The sequence below is a fragment of the Myxocyprinus asiaticus genome, chromosome 7, assembly GCF_019703515.2.
Source record: "Myxocyprinus asiaticus isolate MX2 ecotype Aquarium Trade chromosome 7, UBuf_Myxa_2, whole genome shotgun sequence".
Lineage (NCBI taxonomy): Eukaryota > Metazoa > Chordata > Actinopteri > Cypriniformes > Catostomidae > Myxocyprinus > Myxocyprinus asiaticus.
Window position 1 is genome coordinate 44,683,122 of NC_059350.1, and position 19,517 is coordinate 44,702,638.

Here is a 19,517-nt window from a genome sequence, read left to right on the forward strand (position 1 = left end):
TATGTTATTCCATAGTTTTGATGACTTTACTATTATTCTAAAATGTGAAAAAATAAATAAAAATAATTATATATATATATATATATATATATATATATATATATATATATATTATAATAGAGTGTTTCAAAACTTTTGACCGGTAGTGTATATGATATTCCAATGTGTTTTAAAGAAAACCATAGTATTACCATGATACATGTCCAAAAAACATGGTAATACATTGGTACTTTAATATATACCATGGTACTGAATAATTACTATACTTGTATACCATGGTATTTACATGATATTCCAAGGTGTTGTAAATAATACCATTGTATTACCATGACATATGTCCAAAGACATGGTAATACCATGGTACTTGGATGTATACCATGGTACTAAATGATAACCTTATTCATGTACCATTGTATTAACATGATACTCCTAGGTATTTTAAAGGATACCATAGTATTAGACCCACTTTATTTTAGGTGTATTTATCTACTATGTACTTAAGCATTTGATACAATGTACTTATTATGTACATATGTGTTGTTGCATTGTACTTATTTAAAGTATCTGCATTTAATTACATCTGTAGTTACACTGCTAACCTTCTCCCTAATCATAAACCTAACCTTACCCCAAACCTTAGCCTAAACCATAACCCTAATCTATACCCTAACCACTACCCATAACCCTACTCCTACACCTAAACCTACCCATAGTTGAATCTCAGTAGCAGCAAATGTGAAATAGATTTTTTAATTAAACTGTAATCATAAATCTTTTGTCATCTATCTCTAAAATATCAGATTTATGTTAGCTATATTTGTCATTATATGGATTAATATTTATATAATATCCTCACCTTCCCCTGCACAGGTTAAGGATGTGATGAAAGATGTCATGGCAGACTTACAGCAGACCAACAGTGAAAAGATTTTGTTAAGCTGGGTCAGGCAGTCCACTAAAAACTACAAAAACGTTGATGTGATCAACTTCTCCAGCAGCTGGGCGGATGGTCACGCCTTCAATGCTCTCATCCACGGCCACAGGTTTGTAAGTTTATGGTTTTGGGGTGCTATTGGAGTAACCAGAACCACTGGGTTCTTTGACGACATGAACATTTATGTTTTATATTAAATGGCCATAAACTGCATGGTTGAATTCAGAGTTTGCCCAAAGCAGTTTTGAAATTGATTAAGGTTTATTGTTTTTTTCTCTTTTTCCCTGAAGTTCATTTGGTGAATGAACCAGCTGTTTCTGTATGATTTTTTACTATTTTTAAGCAAGTGCATAGAACAAAAGGGTTTAAGATATTAACTATCCTCTGATACATACATGAACTGGTGTGTCTCTGTTTGGAAGGCCAGAGCTGTTTAACTGGAGTGTGGTGGAGCAACAGCATAATTCCATTGAGAGATTAGACCACGCTTTTACTGTTGCGGAAAAGAATTTAGGCATTGACCGACTGCTGGACCCAGAAGGTATGACCTCATTCTATCTTTTTATCATTCTTGTTGGCCTTTGAAGTACAATGTTTTTTTGAGTGATAAAGATAGAGGGCCTTTTTATTATATATATATATATATATTTGGATGGATGGAAATGTTTTTGCTACTGTACATCAATGTCTAAAATCGCCAAATCCAAGAAATTATTTATATAATAGATGCCATGAGGGTTTACCTCATAGTGGGCTCAAACTACTGTATGACTCATAGGAACAAAAAAGAACATATGAGACCTCTTGAAGATCTCAGTTGTTTCTCCAAAACAGCAGTGAGATCAAATGGAGACTTTTGCGGAAGTCTTCTTCTTCTTCTTATCTCCTCGGAAAAAGGCTCTTGTAATCTCAAATGTATTTCCTTGACAGTTTCAGATCTTATCAATCTATCTTTGCTTTCTTTCATTTTGGTTGCAAACTTCAGTCATTGATAAAGGAACGTTCCTTTGCAGATGTTGCTACAGCTCATCCAGATAAGAAGTCCATCATTATGTATGTCACCTCCCTGTTCCAAGTGCTGCCCCATGGCGTGAGTGTGGAGGCCATCCAGGAGGTGGAGACCCTCCCTCGAGCAACGGTAACTAAAGAGGAGCATTTCCTCTTTCAAACTCAACAGCGTTACTCCCAGCAGGTCAGTGGAACCCACATATACGTATAAACACACACTGAACTACATACTTCTGAATGCTATGTATTAATGATAATTCACTGACCCTCAATCTGTGGCGCCATATACATCTTATATAAAAGACAGAGATTGCTTTATTGGTCTCAAAAGGCTTTCAAAAAGGACTTTTCAAGATCCAATCAAGCTCTAGATCACAAGCTTGTCAACACACATTGCCAGCTGACATTTGAATTATGTTTTCTAATATGTGATCTAATTTTGGCCCGCTGCATCCAGCGTCCTCGTTTTCCCTCTCAATGCCATATCAAACTTATCTTTCCATCACTCAACTCTCCTCAATATTGCCATTCAACTCGAAGGCCTTTGTTTTGCTTTTTACCCCAATCTCCCTTCCCTTCTCTCACTTGCTCTCCCAGATCACAGTCAGTGTGGCACAAAGTCGTGTTCGTAGCCCCTCTCCCTCCTATAAGTCTCGATTCAGAAGCTATGCCTTCACTCAAGCTGCCTACGTCAAGACCCCTGAACAACAGAGGAAAGTCCTCGCCATGCAGGTTTGTCCATGTCTTCTCCATTAACTTTCCTTTATACGTCTGTATATTATGTTTAATATCTTCATTTGTTACAATATAATCCATATATAAGATATTATTATAATGCTAACTAGGGTTAGGGGTTTGTTCAAATCCCTAACCTCCCTATGAGCAATAGTAACAGTTATGATTGCCTTATCAAGAACCACTTATAAATCTAGTGCTGTGTCATAACTTGATAGGATAATCCAGTTCCTAAAACCAAGAGGCCTCTCACAATCTTCAAATATAATCTGGAACAACCCTGATCTTATCTGTCAGCTAGTGCATTTCAACATACAAGAGCAGAGGGTATTTCCCAAAGCAGGAAAAAGAAAATTACTAGGCTAACTTTAAATATAAGTCAGCTTTTGAAGATGAAACACTCAAAAGTAATTCAGGGGCTTCAGCGACAAGCCTGTTTGCACACCAATGATTAGCCAACCACTCCTTTCGCCTCACTGCCAAAAAGCCCTTTAGGAGAGTCTTGATTTAAAGAAAAAACTCAATATGATTATTATAAAATCCATCCCTGCTTTTGAAAAACAGGATAAACCAGCCTAAGATGCTTTGCTGGTCTTAGCTGGTTTAAGATGGTCTTCTAGCTTAGTCAGTTTGATGCTCAGCTGGTCTGACCAGCTGAAAAGTGCCCAAACAACATGATAACAATGGAAATCGACATATTGCTTCCGAATGCTTATGTACCCTGAAATCGACCCCTTTCTGCCGAATTCCTGACAAGCGGCATCCTCCATCATACATTTTTGCATCAATTCAAATGTGTTCACCTCTCGCTGTGGTGCTGTTGATTGCATGCTATGCGAGCAGTCTTTAGAGAAACATGGGAACTAAAAAGTATTTAAAATGCGGAGGTTGCATTTTTGCTTTAAAATTAAATTTTTACTCCACAGACAGTTAGGTTTAGGGTTGGGGTTTGGGTAACAGAATAGGGTTAGTAAAATAAGCATACCTGTTGACTGAATTATATAATTAAAAAATAAAAATTCAACTCAGTTTTGCTGTCACTTTGTGGACATTTCACCTGAACAACACTTCCAGCTTCGGCCACTTGAAGCAGCAATTTGATGTTTGGTAAGCACAGACCAATTTCAGCAACAGAACTTTTGATACCATCAACTAACCCATTTGTCTCTTGTCTGGCTTGCCGACAGCCTCTCGACAAGCCCGATGAACTGCGACCGTCCCCCAGTCCCCTGCCACAGGGCTTAAATGAGCTGGAAAGCTACCAGAGTGCCCTGGAGGAGGTGCTGACCTGGCTGCTCTCTGCTGAGGATGGACTGCAAGCACAGCCGCCCATCTCTTCTTTTGTCGATGAAGTCAAAGAACAGTTTCACACTCATGAGGTAATTCACCCACTTGATTTTAAAATCTTTTAAGTGAAAGGTAGATGTGCTTAGAAATGTTGGTGATACTGCTGGCCACATGGTGATATTGGGCTGGGTATAGTTGGGTGATGTAATTTCTGAGAAATCAGGCAGTAACTTTCATGATGCTTGAGATTTAATTAGCTAAAGTAATTACCACACTAGAACAAGGATTTGTATACTCAATAGAATATCTATCATTTGTGAATGACCTGGAAAAATAAATTTTTGCAAAATGCTTTAAAGGTGCTATATGTAAGATTGACAACAAGCTTTTGAAATGGGTACTGCCATCCAAATCAAAATACTGGAGAGTTGTCTGCCCCGCCCAAAACTCGAAGCTCATGCGGGTTGCCAGAATGTTGACATGCAAATTAGCCAACTCAGCATCTGTTTTAAAGGATTTCTGGGCTTTAAGTTGTCTCCATCTTCCAAAGGCATCTCCAATATTTATCCTTGTTTTACTACGCATCTGGTCATGGTGGTTTTTAGATGGATGACGAGGCTTTTTAGGTCGGGTGGAATCTGTTATCTCTGATCCAGTTCGTTTGCTGGCTTCCATGGCTACAGCACACAGTGTTGTTTGCCTGCAAATGGAATGGAAACTTCAAAGTAGAATATACTGGCTGTAGCATTGTTATCAGAGAAGCCAGTATTTCAACTTAGCATGTTTCCTAATTCTCTAATGACATATTATGGTAATTTTATGATTTAGTACAGTAAAACTATTACATATAGCACCTTTAAAGGTGGAATAAGTGATTCCTGAAAAAGACTGTTGATTAGGGTGACCATACTCTGGTTTTCCAAAAAGAGGACACCTTTTTTTTTTTTTTTGCCAGAGGTGGGGGGGTGGGGGGATAATAGGGTTCAAAACAGTGTTACTATGAATGCAAACTTTAATACAGTGAAAAAGACACTCTATTAGCATGACTTAAATATATATAAATAAATAAAAATTTCCAACATTCTTTTGAATGTCCATGTACTAAAATAAAATATTTGATGCCAGCTAGAAGAAATATTCATGGAATTTGACAAAAAGTGTATTGCAGGGGTCGGCAAACTTTTTGACATGGAGTAGCATTTTTTTATTTTCCTGGTTAATGTCTGTGCCGACGTCCACCCCTCCCCTGCCCAAACAAAATTTTATATATATATATATATATATACAGCTCTGGAAAAAATTAAGAGACCACTCCAAATGTTCAGTTTCTCTGGATTTACTATTTATAGGTATGTGTTTGAGTAAAATTAAAATTTTTGTTTTATTCTGTAAACTACTGACAACATTTCTCCCAATTTCCAAATAAAAATATTGTCATTTAGAGCATTTATTTGCAGAAAATGACAACTGGTCAAAATAACAAAAAAGATGCAGTGTTTTCAGACCTTGAATAACGCAAAGAAAACAAGTTCATATTAATTTTTAAACAACACAATACTAATGTTTTAACTTAGGAAGAGTTCAGAAACCAATATTTGGTGGAATAACCCTGATTTTCAAACACAGATTTCATGCATCTTTGCACACTTTCCACAAGTCTTTCACATTGCTGTTGGGTCACTTTATGCCTCTCCTGGCGCAAAGATTCAAGCAGGAATTCGATAAACACTGGAATGGAATGGCTGCCATACATGTAGAGATGCTTATTTAAGAAACATTTGGAGTGGTCTCTTAATTTTTTCCAGAGCTGAATATATATGTGCATGTATGTGTTTTATGAAGTTTGAGTCCACTTGTGAAAATGTTTCTATTTTGTGAAAGTGCTTTAATGAAAGAAAACCAGTACTTTTGTACAAAATGAGTTGAAGTTAATGTAACAAATTTGCTTATTTGATTACTGATCACGAAATTGTGTGCAATCTTAAATAATTATTAAATTATGTCATACATTTTTCAAAATCACAGAGGGGTAATTACTAGTATGTAAGCAACAGCGAGAGATGAGCAGGCTATTTTATTTATTTGAAGTTTTTCACACCTGCATTCCAATATACAGCTTGATGTAATCCTTCCTCATGATCATGCAGTGTGTTTTCATCAGCTGAATGGACGGCTAAATAAAGAGTTAAAATGTGATGAGACTCGTGCTGCACGTGCAAGCCATTCGCACATCACAAGCCTATCAACTTTTTAGCCCTTTTCGGTGAATCGCACCTGCAAAATCCTAACATTTTATTTCCAGGTTTAATTTATCTTTTGAATAGACTCAGATATTTATGTTTTATGTTTTCTCTTTTAATTATTTAATGTAATTTTGAGTTTGACCATGGTTTAAGGAGGGTGTACCTGTATGCTGGGTTGGGAACCTCAAGGATTAATAGTGATCTTTTCCTTATTACACCACGTGTTGTTCTGAAAACAAATAGAAACAAATGAAACATGGAATGTGGCTGTCATCCGCGCAGCCTGACTGTAGGAAAGCAGGCTCATTTTAACTTGCGCGATTAACCGAAAGTGAAGTGTTGCCGGCTCGTGATGCGTGAATGGCTTGCACGCGCTGCACGAGTCTGTTGGGTATACTGCAATCTCGTCACAGTTTAACTTTTTGTTTAGCCTCCCATTCAGCTCATGAAAACACTCTGTGTCATCACGAGGAAGGATTACATCAAGATGCATACTGGAATGCAGGTGCGGAATTACATATAAATAAAATAATCTGCTTCTCTCTTGCCATTGCTGGTGTGCCAGTGATTACCCCTCTGCGTGGCACATGTGCCATAGGTTGCCGACCCCTGGTGTATTGGATTAAAATGACTTGCTCTACCTTTAACGTGCCTTGTTGAACACATTGCGGCAGTTTACTGGTGAAATGAACACTAGAGGCGCTACAACAACAATTACTTTTCTTCTCTTTCACACAAATCAAGAGTAAAAGGGCAGCTTATCAGTTCATAAACACTTACTTTTTACGCTGTTCCTCACACAATGCTATCTTATTTCATCAAAACATTTTTACTATAGTGTATGACTTGTGATATGATGCATTTAACATTTGCATTATACATCCAACAACATTTACAAGCTTGTTCATGGGCGATCAAATTTCACAGGACAGTAGCTCAACTGATAGAGAGCTCTGGTAGAGAATTTGGTTTGGTTGCATTAAAACCTTTAACATCCATGGAAGCTTCCCACTGCACAAAAGATTATTTTTAGAAGAAAAAACAAAAAAGGTTCTTTAGGCTATAAAAAGTTTCTTTGCCACAACAGTGTCTTAATTACTAGAGGGAACTCAGTTAATACCAAAGGAAATCATTTTTTTGAGCCATGGCTTTCCAAGTTGCGGGTGTGTCAGTTTAAGAAATCATAGTTTAAACGATTGTATAGATATGCTATTTATAGTTTATTTATAGTAGTATAAATTAGTATTTTTCATATTTACAGTAAGTTGTTATTGTAAATATTGCCAGTACAATTTCATTTGTTTGCATTTTGCATCACCTACACCACAATATGGTGATACCATACTGCAATTCGGTGCTTCTACTGACTTAATAGATAGATAAAATACTTCAAAAGGCTTCAGTTACACACCCAGGGACTGAAACAAGCAAAAGGAAGTTCTGTGTAAATCGCTCAAAAAAAAAAAAAAAAAAACATTCTTACATAAATTGTTGCAACAATTGTTGCAGAACAATTTACACAGAAATTAGTTTTGCTTGTGTTTCATGAATGAGGCCAAATATGCATATCCTTTGCTCATCATTTTTGTTGGAGTAGCTCTAATAGAAGCAATGCTATTGTAATTATGTTTTTCTTATATCCAGGTTTACACCCAAAATCACAGTTTAAGAGTGCTCAAAGAGAATTCAAAGTTATTTTCAATGTCTTTGCAGCACGAGTAGACACAAGTAATTGCCTCTAGAATTGAAGGGTCTGAGTTCAGGATATGATGACATGGGGAAGGCCATTAAAGCTGGTCGTATTTGTTGTGATTCCATGAGGTTAATCTGACACGTGGCAGCTTTAGATTCCTACATAAGCTCAGAGTCTTATTACACAACCTTGAATAAAGGTGGAAGGGCATGTGAAGGAATATAAGTCTGCACTTTAAGTGTTAGCTCTGGGATAAGATGAATAAATAAATGTGATTATAAAGGATTATAAAAGTAAAGGTCATTCTAAGGATCAATTCAACATTATAACACAACAATTAAACATTAGCTTTGTCTAACTGAACAAATAAACACTAGTTTTGTTCGATTGAAAATGTGCTGCTTGATGCATTTTCCAGGTAATGTATTGGTCTGAATGCTATAGAAGTTGCAAGAAGAATACAAGTGCATGTTCTTCCAACAAATATGGTACTCTACATATTATACTACATGGCTAAAAGTATGTGGACACCCCCTTCAAATTAACTGGTTTGTCTATTTAAGCTACACCTATTACTAACCAACCCGATCACATGGGAAATCAACATGTTGCTTCCGAATGTTCATGTGCCCTGAAATCGACCCCATTCTGCAGAAGTCTGACAAGTGGCATCCCCCATCTGACATTTTTGCATCAATTCAAATGTGATCACATTTCTGTCTGGATCTACTGATAGCACGTTACGTGAACATCTTTTGAGATATGGGTTCTGGTCCCGTGGGAACCAGGAAGTAATCGTGTTCACATAAACAATAGTGTGATTCTGAGGTTTCATTTTCCCTCTAAAATTGTGTTTTTTTTATTCTACTTACAGTTAGGTTTAGGGTCGGGTTTTGGGTTAGAAGGTATGGTTAATAAAATGTGTATTCCTGTTAACTGTATTTCAACTAAAAACAATTCGCTTTTGGTGCCACTCTGTGGACATTTCATCCAGAAACTGACGTGTGCCTATACGTTCAACAACACTTCCAGCTTTGGCCACTTGGGGCAGTGGTTTGAATTTTGGGAAGCACAGACAGATTTAAGCAGCACAACTTTTAGCCTTCTGTCATTGTACTAAAAGGTGCATGAAACCAACCTTACACTCCTTTAGTTAACAGTCCTATGGTACGATTATTCAGTACCTTATATCTGATCTGTATAAGACTTATGTTGCACACCTGTGTTTGATATATAGTAAAGATTCCAAATTTGGACAGGTGATACATTTCTCAGGTGATTTTGAACCCAGAGGGTGAAGGATGCAGTCGGAAATGTTTTAGAATTAAGATGTATTATCCATGAAGAGATGTGGGCTGTTATTAGTAACTCAGATCTGCATATGACCCTTTTGTTTACTCTCTCATAATAAATCAGCTTCTTGCATGCAGTGATAAGATTTCTCTATACATGACAGATGGTAATTATAAGAGTTTTGCCTCAATTTCATACTTTAGTATCTTGAAAAACTGTTGGTCTGGGAGTCAAAGAATTAAACTGTGACTTGCATCTTTGGTGTGGGTGTGAATTAAAATATTGTCTTGGGAAGGAATATTAAAAAGTCTTAGAGAATGGCATGATATAATGAGCCACAAAACACAGGATAAAAGCGGAAGTACAGACTAATTTTTTATACATAAGGAGAGTTGCTTTCCAAACAGCTTTCTGAATACCCCCCCCCCCACCCCCCACCCCCCCCCCCCCTCCATTTCAATCAGAAATGTTCTCTGCCTATGAATCATTTTGAGCATTTCACAACATCAGTTTTGTATCGTAAGAGGGCAGGGATTTGGAAATAGTGTGTATTGTTGAAGTTTGTGAAATGGCGGAAGTCAGCAAAATGCCTTAAATCGCTTGCAGCACGTTCAACTGTGCTAGCCGAGGAACTGCCATTACAATTAATGGGAATGCTAACAGCTAGCTCTCTCTGGGTATCATAGCCCTCCTTGGTTTCATCAACACAAGAAAGAAAATTGTTAAACATTCCTTAACAAACTCCATTATGTCCATCAAGGATTGCAAATGTTTAGATTTAAATATCTTACCATTGCACTTTCTGTGCTTTGTGTCCAGGGCTACATGGTGGAGCTAACGTCTCATCAGGGCAGCGTGGGGCGAGTTCTGAAAGCAGGAAGTGTGTTGTTGTCTGGAGGGCAGCTCACTGATGATGAAGAGAAGGAGGTGCGGGAACAGATGAATCTGCTCAACTCGCGCTGGGAACATCTGCGTGTGGCCAGCATGGAGCGACAGAGCAGGTGCTCACATGTTTGCAAGACAACCATTGACTTGGCTAGGAATATAAACCAGTAACTCTTCATAGAAAGAGCCTATAACAAATGAACTAGCCCTTCATTGTAGGGTTTGTTTGACTGATTATTTTGGAACTTTTTTAGGCTTCATGAAGTTTTGATGGACCTGCAGCACCAGCAACTGAAGCAGCTCTCTGATTGGCTGGACATGACTGAAGCTCGAATTAAAAGAATGGGCACACAACCTTTAGGGCCTGAACTTGATGACATAAAACATCAAATTGAAGAGCAAAAAGTATGATCTGTAATTGTTTATTTGTTTTTTGTTTTTTAATTCATGCACAGCTAAAGTTGAAGTGTGTAATTTTTTAGGTGTTAAAATACTTTCTCATATCCAGCTTAATATGCAGAGTAAACTATAAGTAAGCCATTACTTGTAGGTTGATTTCCCGGAAAAGTGTTAAAATGTTTCGTTGAGCAATCAATGTTTGAGTTTCCCAACACGGCAACATTGGCTCAACCACTGTTCGAGACTCATCATTATTTTAGCAAGTTCGTTTGTTTAGTGCAGATATTACACACTTCATCTTTAACAATTGAAGAAGATTTGTGCAAACGTATCAAATATAATAAGAATTGTCATTATGTTACCAACTGCTGTATGTTCAAACAGCTCTTGCAGGAAGATCTGGAGCTAGAGCAGGTGCGAGTGAACTCTCTGACTCATATGGTTGTGGTGGTAGATGAGAACAGTGGTGATAGCGCCACTGCAGCCTTGGAGGAAAAACTGCAGGTAAATATCAGAATGTTTACACAAGTCATCAGCAGTGTAATGGCATTACAACATGTTTAAGGGATTAACGCACAATATTGTAATGTATTATGTAGAGTTTTGTTTCAATTTGCCAGAGTAGTTTAGGCTGTCAGAAAACACTGTAGATGCATTAAATTCACTAGGGTTTGTGAAAGTGACCGATTGTGGAGAGATTTAACTTTCGCTGCAACACACTCTGACGTAGTCATCCTTTGACCAATGATAATTTCAGAGAGGTGGGTCCAGTTGTGTTTTTGGTAATATAATACACTGTGTCCTGGCTTGATTTCAAATTGATATGGCTCTTTCCACAGCCTCAAAAATTACATGCATCTTACCAAGGGTGTATATTTTTCTTGAACATTGTTGTGGGGGTTGCAGCTTGAAGCATTTATATATTTCCATTGATCATGGTATAAATATTGGTGGGGTTGTACTTGCTTGTTTTGATTATTATGTGTGTGTGTGTGGGGTGGGGGGGCCTACCTCTCTCCCATCCCCCCCGGAATCTACACCCCTGCATCTTACGAATAACTATTCATCACATGCTCAGTCAGAGCTTTCTCTTGTGTGTCAGTCTTTTTTCTTTTTTGTCAGCTGAATCCTTACAACCTAAATTATATACTTGAAGTCCCCCCTGTAATCCTAACCTTTCAGTAAATATAAGGAATTTATCTATATCTTTGCATGTTCACATGCAAAACATTTCTAGCATTATTTTTCTTATTGCTATTACATTTCATTGGTTTTGATTTATTTAATTTAACTCAGCATTGGCATTTCTATCAGAATCTTACAAACTGCAGCTCCATCAGGAGCCACAAGGGATTTGCGAAACCGTGCTCCACAGTAGCGGATTTAGGCATGGGCAACATGTGCAGTTGCCCAGGGCGGCATCTTGCGGGAGGGCGGCATGAGGCACCCACACAGAAAAAGCAATGACCAATGACCCCCAATGGCCTCATTCATGAAACACAAGCAAAACTAATTTCTGTGTAAATTGTTCTGCAACAATTGTTGCAACAATTTATGTAAGAATTTTTTTAATTTATTTTTTTGAGCGATTTACACAGAACTTCCTTTTGCTTGTTTCAGTCCTTGGGTGTGTAACTGAATGACTTTGGGGGTGTGTTGAAGCGGGTTTCGCACAGGGCGCCATACAAGCTAGAACTGCCACTGGTGCTCCAAGCTATCAGTAATGTAAAAATGTCACAAATGACATACCGAATTAGTTTTCTGCAATATAAATGGCAGAAAGCACTATGTTTTGTTTGCTTAAATTGCAACACCCTCACATTTATTACACAGAGTCTAGGAGAACGATGGGCAGCTATCTGCAAATGGACTGAAGAACGCTGGATGCTCCTACAGAAGATCCTGCTGTGCTGGCAGCATTTCTCCGAGGAACAGGTAACATATCTTACCCATTACATTACCATTGCACCAACAGAAGAAATACAAATTATTGATGGGCTTTTAATCGCACACCAAATTTCAGGAAGGAGCCTCTTTAGACCTTTTTGAAAAAGCTTTCACAATGCATTTAGCTGCTCTTAAAACGCCTGTTGAATCATGCTTGTTAAATGGCTCTAATGTGAGCATGTCTGGGGGACCATAAACTGTTTAAAGATCTCTTTCCTCAAGAGTGTGACTATGATAGCATCACAAATGCTTAAAAGAAAAAGGAAAGGCAGCAGTGCAGAACACATCCCACAATCTCCCTTTAATCCACTGTGCTTGTTTTATAGCTGCTGTTTGATTCTTGGCTCACTCAGAAGGAGGAGTTAGTTCACTCTATCCAAAGCAGTGGCACAAATGATCCAAACGAAGTGGCCGCAAATCTCAGGAAGCTCGCGGTAAGTGGCCAGATACAGGACAGACTTATCCTGTCAATAACTAAATCAATACTGACCCTGTTTACTTTCTTAATGCATGTTCCTGGACTTATTGATTCATCAGTACATGTAATTCCAAAGAACAAAAATGTATCTTTGTAATCTTTCATTAAAAATTACAGCTGTCAATCAATTAAAATTTTTAATCTAATTACATAATGTGCTGATTAATTAATCAAATTAATTTCATATAATCAATATTTGTTGAGACAAGCCCCCAAATATAAATTATTCAATAAATAATCATAAAATAATCATAAATAATTCTATTTAAATCATTTTCAACATAATAAATATAATAATTCAGATAATTAAAATACATTACACTGTGGCAGATGAGTGAAGCATTGATTAGTCAATTCAAAAAGTGGCTTTAGAAGGCAATAAATGAGTTATTTCCATATCATTGAACATAAGCCTATCATTGAACTACAGTCCATGGCAATCCATTTTGCAATTGAACTCATCAAACACAGCGTTTTTAGGAAGCTGTGTCAAGTTAAACATAGTTTGAAACTAGAAAAAGGCATGTTAAATCATTCAACAGTGTTTGAACACTAGAAAACACGTGCTGTCTGCTGTCAGTAAATGTGGTTTATTTTCTGTACAGCTGAGCGTTGCCTGTTCAGCTGTAGTTGCGCTTACTGCCCCCTGCTGACTGGGCCTGAAAAATATGAAGCGTTATTTTTAATATAATTTATCGCACTGAATTAACACACTAAATCATCAACCCTAATCAAAATGTAATAACTTGCTCCACCTCTGAAACGTCTTCCCATTTTGTTTGAGGTCACCTTGACAGCACAGCCTATTAATGTTAGCCAGTAGCAAAATAACTATTTAGGCATTGTTTAAGGCTGCTGTTAAGTAAAGCAACCTTTCTAAAATCTTGCCAGTAGTTTACAAAGTAAATGAATGCTGAATAACATTAATGTTATAATCGTTACAACAATAATAGCAAATAATGATGCTCTTAAAGGGTGAACTTGACCTTTAGCCTATAAGCCCACATTTCACAATCCAAAAAATTCCTGATTGATAAAATCAAATCTTGTCCTACAATTCTTTTTTGTTGAATATCCTGGATCATTTGGAAATATGTTTCATTACAGAATTAAAATGCATTACAAATGCTGTTTCATGTTGACTTTAATGCATTTAAGAAATATGTGAGCATCTGTTGTTAGTTAAATATTTATGAGACTTTTGTTCATGGGCAATGGTTTCAAGTCAGGCTTTTTAATGATTAAACAGAATCCAGTGCTACCATTAAATGGCTGATCTCCATTGGGTTGTATAGATCATATTTGAGAGCAAATGCCCTCATTGAATGATTATATTGGATGGCTAAACATAAGCGATGTAGGTTTACAAAGAATTATATTCCTCAGATATTAAAAGCAGACCTGGAGTTGAAGAGACAGACTATGGACAAGCTTTGTTCCCTCGTTCAAGATCTGCTCACCAACATTAAGAGCAAAGAGGCTGCTGGGAAACTAGAGGCGAAGTTGGAAAGGTTCGCCCAGCGCTGGGACAAATTGGTGCAGTCACTTCAACTCACCAGCACCAAGGTGGTTATGCTAATGTCATTCCATTTGCTGTGCCTCATCCTTTCTGCAATACTGTTCCATCTATTTCTATTTCACTGTAAATTTTATATGGCTTCCTGCATGGTGCTGCCATCACTCAGAATAAATGTACTCCTTGTTCTGCATCTCACTTCCTCTCTCGCTTTCATGCACACAAAAGAATCAGGGGGGAATTCACAAAGAATGAATTGCGCCCACTGATACTGCGGTTTATTTGCATGTGCTGTCTGCATTGTTTTAGCTCCTGATTCACTAAAGGAATTATGCAAATCAGGGAACAGCGCAAACACGGCCAATGTTGTACTGAACGCAATTTGTGCAGCGCAATTTCCCATCTTGTGGATCAGTGCTAGGTTGTGGAGGATGCTGCAGACTCTGCTGTGTCCAAATTGCAGAAAGTGTGCAACTAACTACAGTACATCTGGAGATATGCCTGGTTATAGCGCTCAAATAATTTGATCTTTAATTGATGAATTACCGTTCCAATGATCAGTTGTATATGTACACAAATATCTCATTACTTTACAATTACATTGAGCCTAATTCAAATGGAAAAAGAAGGCTTGTTTGCAGAATGACAATGACTTTATTTAAATACATCGCAGCGCTATTTCAGCACATTTAGCACCTGCTGAAAATTCATGGCGAGTGTTTTGTGAATAAGGCGAGTGTTTCACTGAAATACTGTGTGCTAAAGTGGTGAACTGGTTTGTGAAATGCCCCTCAGACTTCTGAACAATTACACAAGCATGTCTTTCCAACTTTTGATCCTCCTAGTTTTCAACCATTGTCACCACATCCCAGTCGGAGCTCACACAGACAACCATGGCAACTGTCACCAAGGTGACCACGAACCAGAAAAAGATGGTGAAGCATACTAAGGAGGGTCTGTCTACCCCTCCACCTCAGAAGAAGCGACAGATTGTTGTTGATTCAGAACTAAGGAAAAGGTGAGCTTATATTGCTTAGTTTCGTCCGAAGTCACTTAATGTTAAATTTAAGAAATTGTGCAATACGTCACTGGAGGATCCATCTATGAAAACAGCAATAGGAGACTTGCTAGTTGCAAAAGCAAGCATCAGTATTACAATTACTAGTACCTTTTTGAACAAACCCTTAACCCAAAGTATTATAGTTCACTCAAAAATGACAATTTTCTTATCATTTACTGACCCTCATGCCATCCCAGATGTGTATGACTTTCTTTATTCTGCTAAACACAAACAAAGATTTTTAGTAGAATATCTCAGCTCTGTTGGTCCTTACAATGCAAGTGAATGGTGACCAGACCTTTGAAGCTCTAAAAATCACATAAAGACCACATAAAATTAATCCATAAGACACCAGTGGTTTAATCCATGTCCTCAGAAGCAATATGATAATTGTGGATGAGAAATAGATAGATATTTAAGTCCTTTTTTACTTTAAATCTCCACGTTCACTTTCAGTTTCACACAAAAACACTTGAAAGTGAAAGTGAAGATTTATGGTAAAAAAGGACTTATATCGATTTATTTCTCACCCACACCTATCATATCGCTTCTGAAGACATGGATTTAACAACTGGAGTCTTATGGATTACTTTGATGTGGCCTTTATGTGATTTGTGGAGCTATAAATGTCTGGTCACCATTCATTTGCATTGTAAGGACCAACAGAGCTGAGATATTTTTCTAAAAATTGTTGTTCGTGTTCTGCAGAAGATAGAAAGTCATACACATCTGGGATGGCATGAGGGTGAGTAAATAATGAAAGATTTTTCATTTTGGGGTGAACTATCCCTTTAAACTTTGGTGTGAAACTTGTCCCATACTTTCTGTGCAATGTGAATGATACCTCAAAAAATTTTGCCTGTCGAATTTTTAAATGGGCAAACAATGGAATGAGAATATCCTAGAAATTGAAAAAGAATAGGAACCATCAAGAACATCCTTGCAGCCTCAAAGCAATGCCCTAAAACAACTCAGAACACCCTAGCAACTGCAGAGCATTTCTCTGGTAACAAGCATTTTGGCATGGTTTGCACAGGCAAGTAGCACTCATATTTTCTTCAGAAGATGTAAAATCTAGTTCAGTAATGTAGTATCGAATGACACTACTTTTGAGGTCATGGAGCCAAGATATTGGCTCATGAAAGACTTTTCCACTCAGATAAGAGTTTTTAAATACAGCAAGAGTGAAACTGCATTTCAGAGTTTGGAAATTATACTGAATTACAGTGCCTGGAGTGCTTTGAGTAGAAAATGCTAATTATTGCCTTAGTACCAACAACATTCGAATGAATAATAACCAAACAAACAAGAATATCTAATTTATTTAGCTATTTTCTCATTTATTTCCCTCCAGATTTGATGTGGACTTCACTGAAATTCACAGTTTTATGACTCGGTCAGAGGCTGTTTTGCAAAATCCAGAGTTCTCAATCTCTCGTAAAGAGGGCAGTGTGGCCGACCTCTATGAGAAAGTGCTGGTAGGGGACTGCATTATAGTAACATGTTATGATTACATTGACATGTTCTGATGACAGTAACTGAATTGAAGAGATATTGCACTGCAAAAATGGTCCTTTTGGTTGAAAAATGGCTGAAAAAATGTAGTTAGGTTTATACTTAAAATACTGTAAGTGAAAAAAATCAGGAATGAAGGCAACAAGACCAAATACACTTACTGTATATTAAAGATACATTTTCTGAAAACAAGTAAAGAAATAGTTCACCCAAAAATGTTTTGTTATCATGTCGTTCATAACACGTAGGACTTTCTTTCTTTCGCAGAACAAAATATGAGATGTGTTGAAGAATGTATGGCCACTTTTTTTGTCCAAAAATTTGTCCATACTTATAAAAGTAGTCCGACTTGTGTGCTATATCCAAGTCTTGAGAAGCCATATAATGGTTTTGTGTTAGGAACAGACTGAAATGTTATTCACTTATGGTGCTTTTATTTATTAATTTTTTTGGCATTTTGAAGCTTTGCACCAGTGTCCAATTATTTTCACTAAAGACATAATTCACTAAAAATGAGTGGCCTGTATACTCTAAATGATGACAGAATTTTCATTTTGAGTGAACTATTCCTTTACTACCTAATAGTATTTAGTAAGTTCAATACATGTTAAGCTCAATCGACAGTATTTTTGGCATAATGTTGATTACCACAAAAATAATTTAGTCTCAGCCGTCCTTTTCTTTAAAAAAAGCACAGTGATGTACTTACAAAGGAAGTGAATGGGGCCAAATTTAGGAGAGTTTAAAGGCGCAAATGTTAAGCTTATAATTTTATAAAAGCACACATTAATTCTTCTGTTAAAAATCATGTATTATTTGAGATGTAAAGTTGTTTAAATCATAATTTTTAAAGTTGTTTTAGGGTTTGTTGACATTACATCGTAATGGCAATTGGATAGAACTTTACACAGAAAAGGTTAGTAAGTGATTTTATCTCACTAAAATCATGTTAACGCGCATATTGTTTATGTGTTGTCACTATACTTTTGAAATAGTGAGTATTTTAATGTTGGCCCCATTCACTTCCATTGTAAGTGCCTCACTGTAACCCAGATTTTTGCTGGGGGTTTTTTAAAAGAAAAGGAGGGGCAAGTCAAAATGATTTCTTTTTCTTTTTGGTAATCAAAATTATGCCACAAATGCTGTCGATTGAGCTTAAATTGTATTGAACCCAGACTATTCCTTTAATATTAATTATTATTAATAATCATTTCAATAGTGTGAAGTATCCAAGCAGCTTATACTTAGAAACGTTACATACTTCACACTTTTGAACTTATTATTATTCATTCATATTTAAATAACTTGAAATGTATATCCACAATGCATTTATTCAAACACAAAAAAAAAATGTGTTGTATTGTGCTGTATGTGTTGTATTCTCTCAATCATCTTTAGGCAATTGACAGAGAAAAACCTGAGAAGTTCAGGAAGTTGCAGGAAGCCACTCGCTCAGCCCAGGCTTTGGTGGATCAACTTACCAGCGGTAAATTTAAAGTCGGCATAAAACGGAAATTGCAACAACTTTTCTTCCATATTGTGATGTATTTCCGAGTGAAGCGGCTTATCGAACAAGAAAAAAATGTAGGGCGGGGACTTGATTTTATCCATCGTTTGTTGGTTGGATTTTGAATAGTGGCTATTGCATACCAGAATGGAGGGAGACCTGAATGTGAGTTTGCAGTCGACACACAGATACACACACACGCTTTCCACCATGCCCCAAACCGAACGATGATCTAACTGGCGTAGGGATGATCTTTGGCGTAGGGAACAGGATTTTGAAAGGAAAACAGCTTATAGCTGCACTATGTAACTTCGTGCTCTCTAGTGACATCTGTGGTTGAAAGTTAAAATTGCAAGTAATTTGCGGAAGAACACATTACATGAATTGTGTTTCGACACTGCTCTTCCGGCAGATGAATCTCATAATTTGAGTTTACCTGGACATCGCCTGTCTGTGATCATGACTGGGAGATATTCTGAGCCAGAGTCATAACGTGCTGTTTTCATGTTGATATTATGTTATACAATTAAACATTTAAAACTGAAATATTACTTGCTTTGACGAAGATTTAAAAAAACACTCCTATTTACATATTTTGAATGAATGAATTTTACATTTATAGTGCTTTTATGACACTACATTCAAAGCACTTAAACATAATGAACAGGGTATACCAGTACTACCAGTATATTTTAATATGATTATTTAAGTGTTTTATCTACTATTAATGTTTGTATTGTACTACACTTATCAATTTAAGAGGTGATACTCGTGATATGGCTGATACGAGTTCAGTGGAAGGCTTTATTATTTTTATATTATATTGTACATCCTTAGTTGATAATGCAAGTGAACCATAATACTACAATAGTATGTCTATGCAATGCACACAATAACAGCATAAACTAAAAATATAAAACAATGATTCAGTAATGATGGGGATAAAATATACATTATTAAACATGAAAATAATATGCTAATATGCAATATAACAATTACAAGAAGTCAATTTCAGAA

General features: G+C 36.8%; 1 protein-coding gene across 1 annotated transcript in view; it reads left to right on the forward strand.

The window, feature by feature from the left end:
- The first annotated feature begins 870 nt into the window (after window positions 1–870).
- The window catches only part of dmd (dystrophin), a 149,418-nt gene continuing 130,771 nt past the window's right edge, over window positions 871–19,517 (forward strand). The window contains exons 1-14 of the mRNA XM_051701985.1: window positions 871–1,043; window positions 1,357–1,475; window positions 1,948–2,126; window positions 2,540–2,674; window positions 3,865–4,056; window positions 10,013–10,194; window positions 10,333–10,483; window positions 10,862–10,981; window positions 12,311–12,412; window positions 12,751–12,858; window positions 14,289–14,468; window positions 15,264–15,436; window positions 16,833–16,956; window positions 18,392–18,479. Coding sequence (XP_051557945.1) covers window positions 883–1,043; window positions 1,357–1,475; window positions 1,948–2,126; window positions 2,540–2,674; window positions 3,865–4,056; window positions 10,013–10,194; window positions 10,333–10,483; window positions 10,862–10,981; window positions 12,311–12,412; window positions 12,751–12,858; window positions 14,289–14,468; window positions 15,264–15,436; window positions 16,833–16,956; window positions 18,392–18,479 — 2,014 coding nt within the window. The 5' untranslated portion in view covers window positions 871–882. The remainder of the gene's footprint in view (window positions 1,044–1,356; window positions 1,476–1,947; window positions 2,127–2,539; window positions 2,675–3,864; window positions 4,057–10,012; window positions 10,195–10,332; window positions 10,484–10,861; window positions 10,982–12,310; window positions 12,413–12,750; window positions 12,859–14,288; window positions 14,469–15,263; window positions 15,437–16,832; window positions 16,957–18,391; window positions 18,480–19,517) is intronic.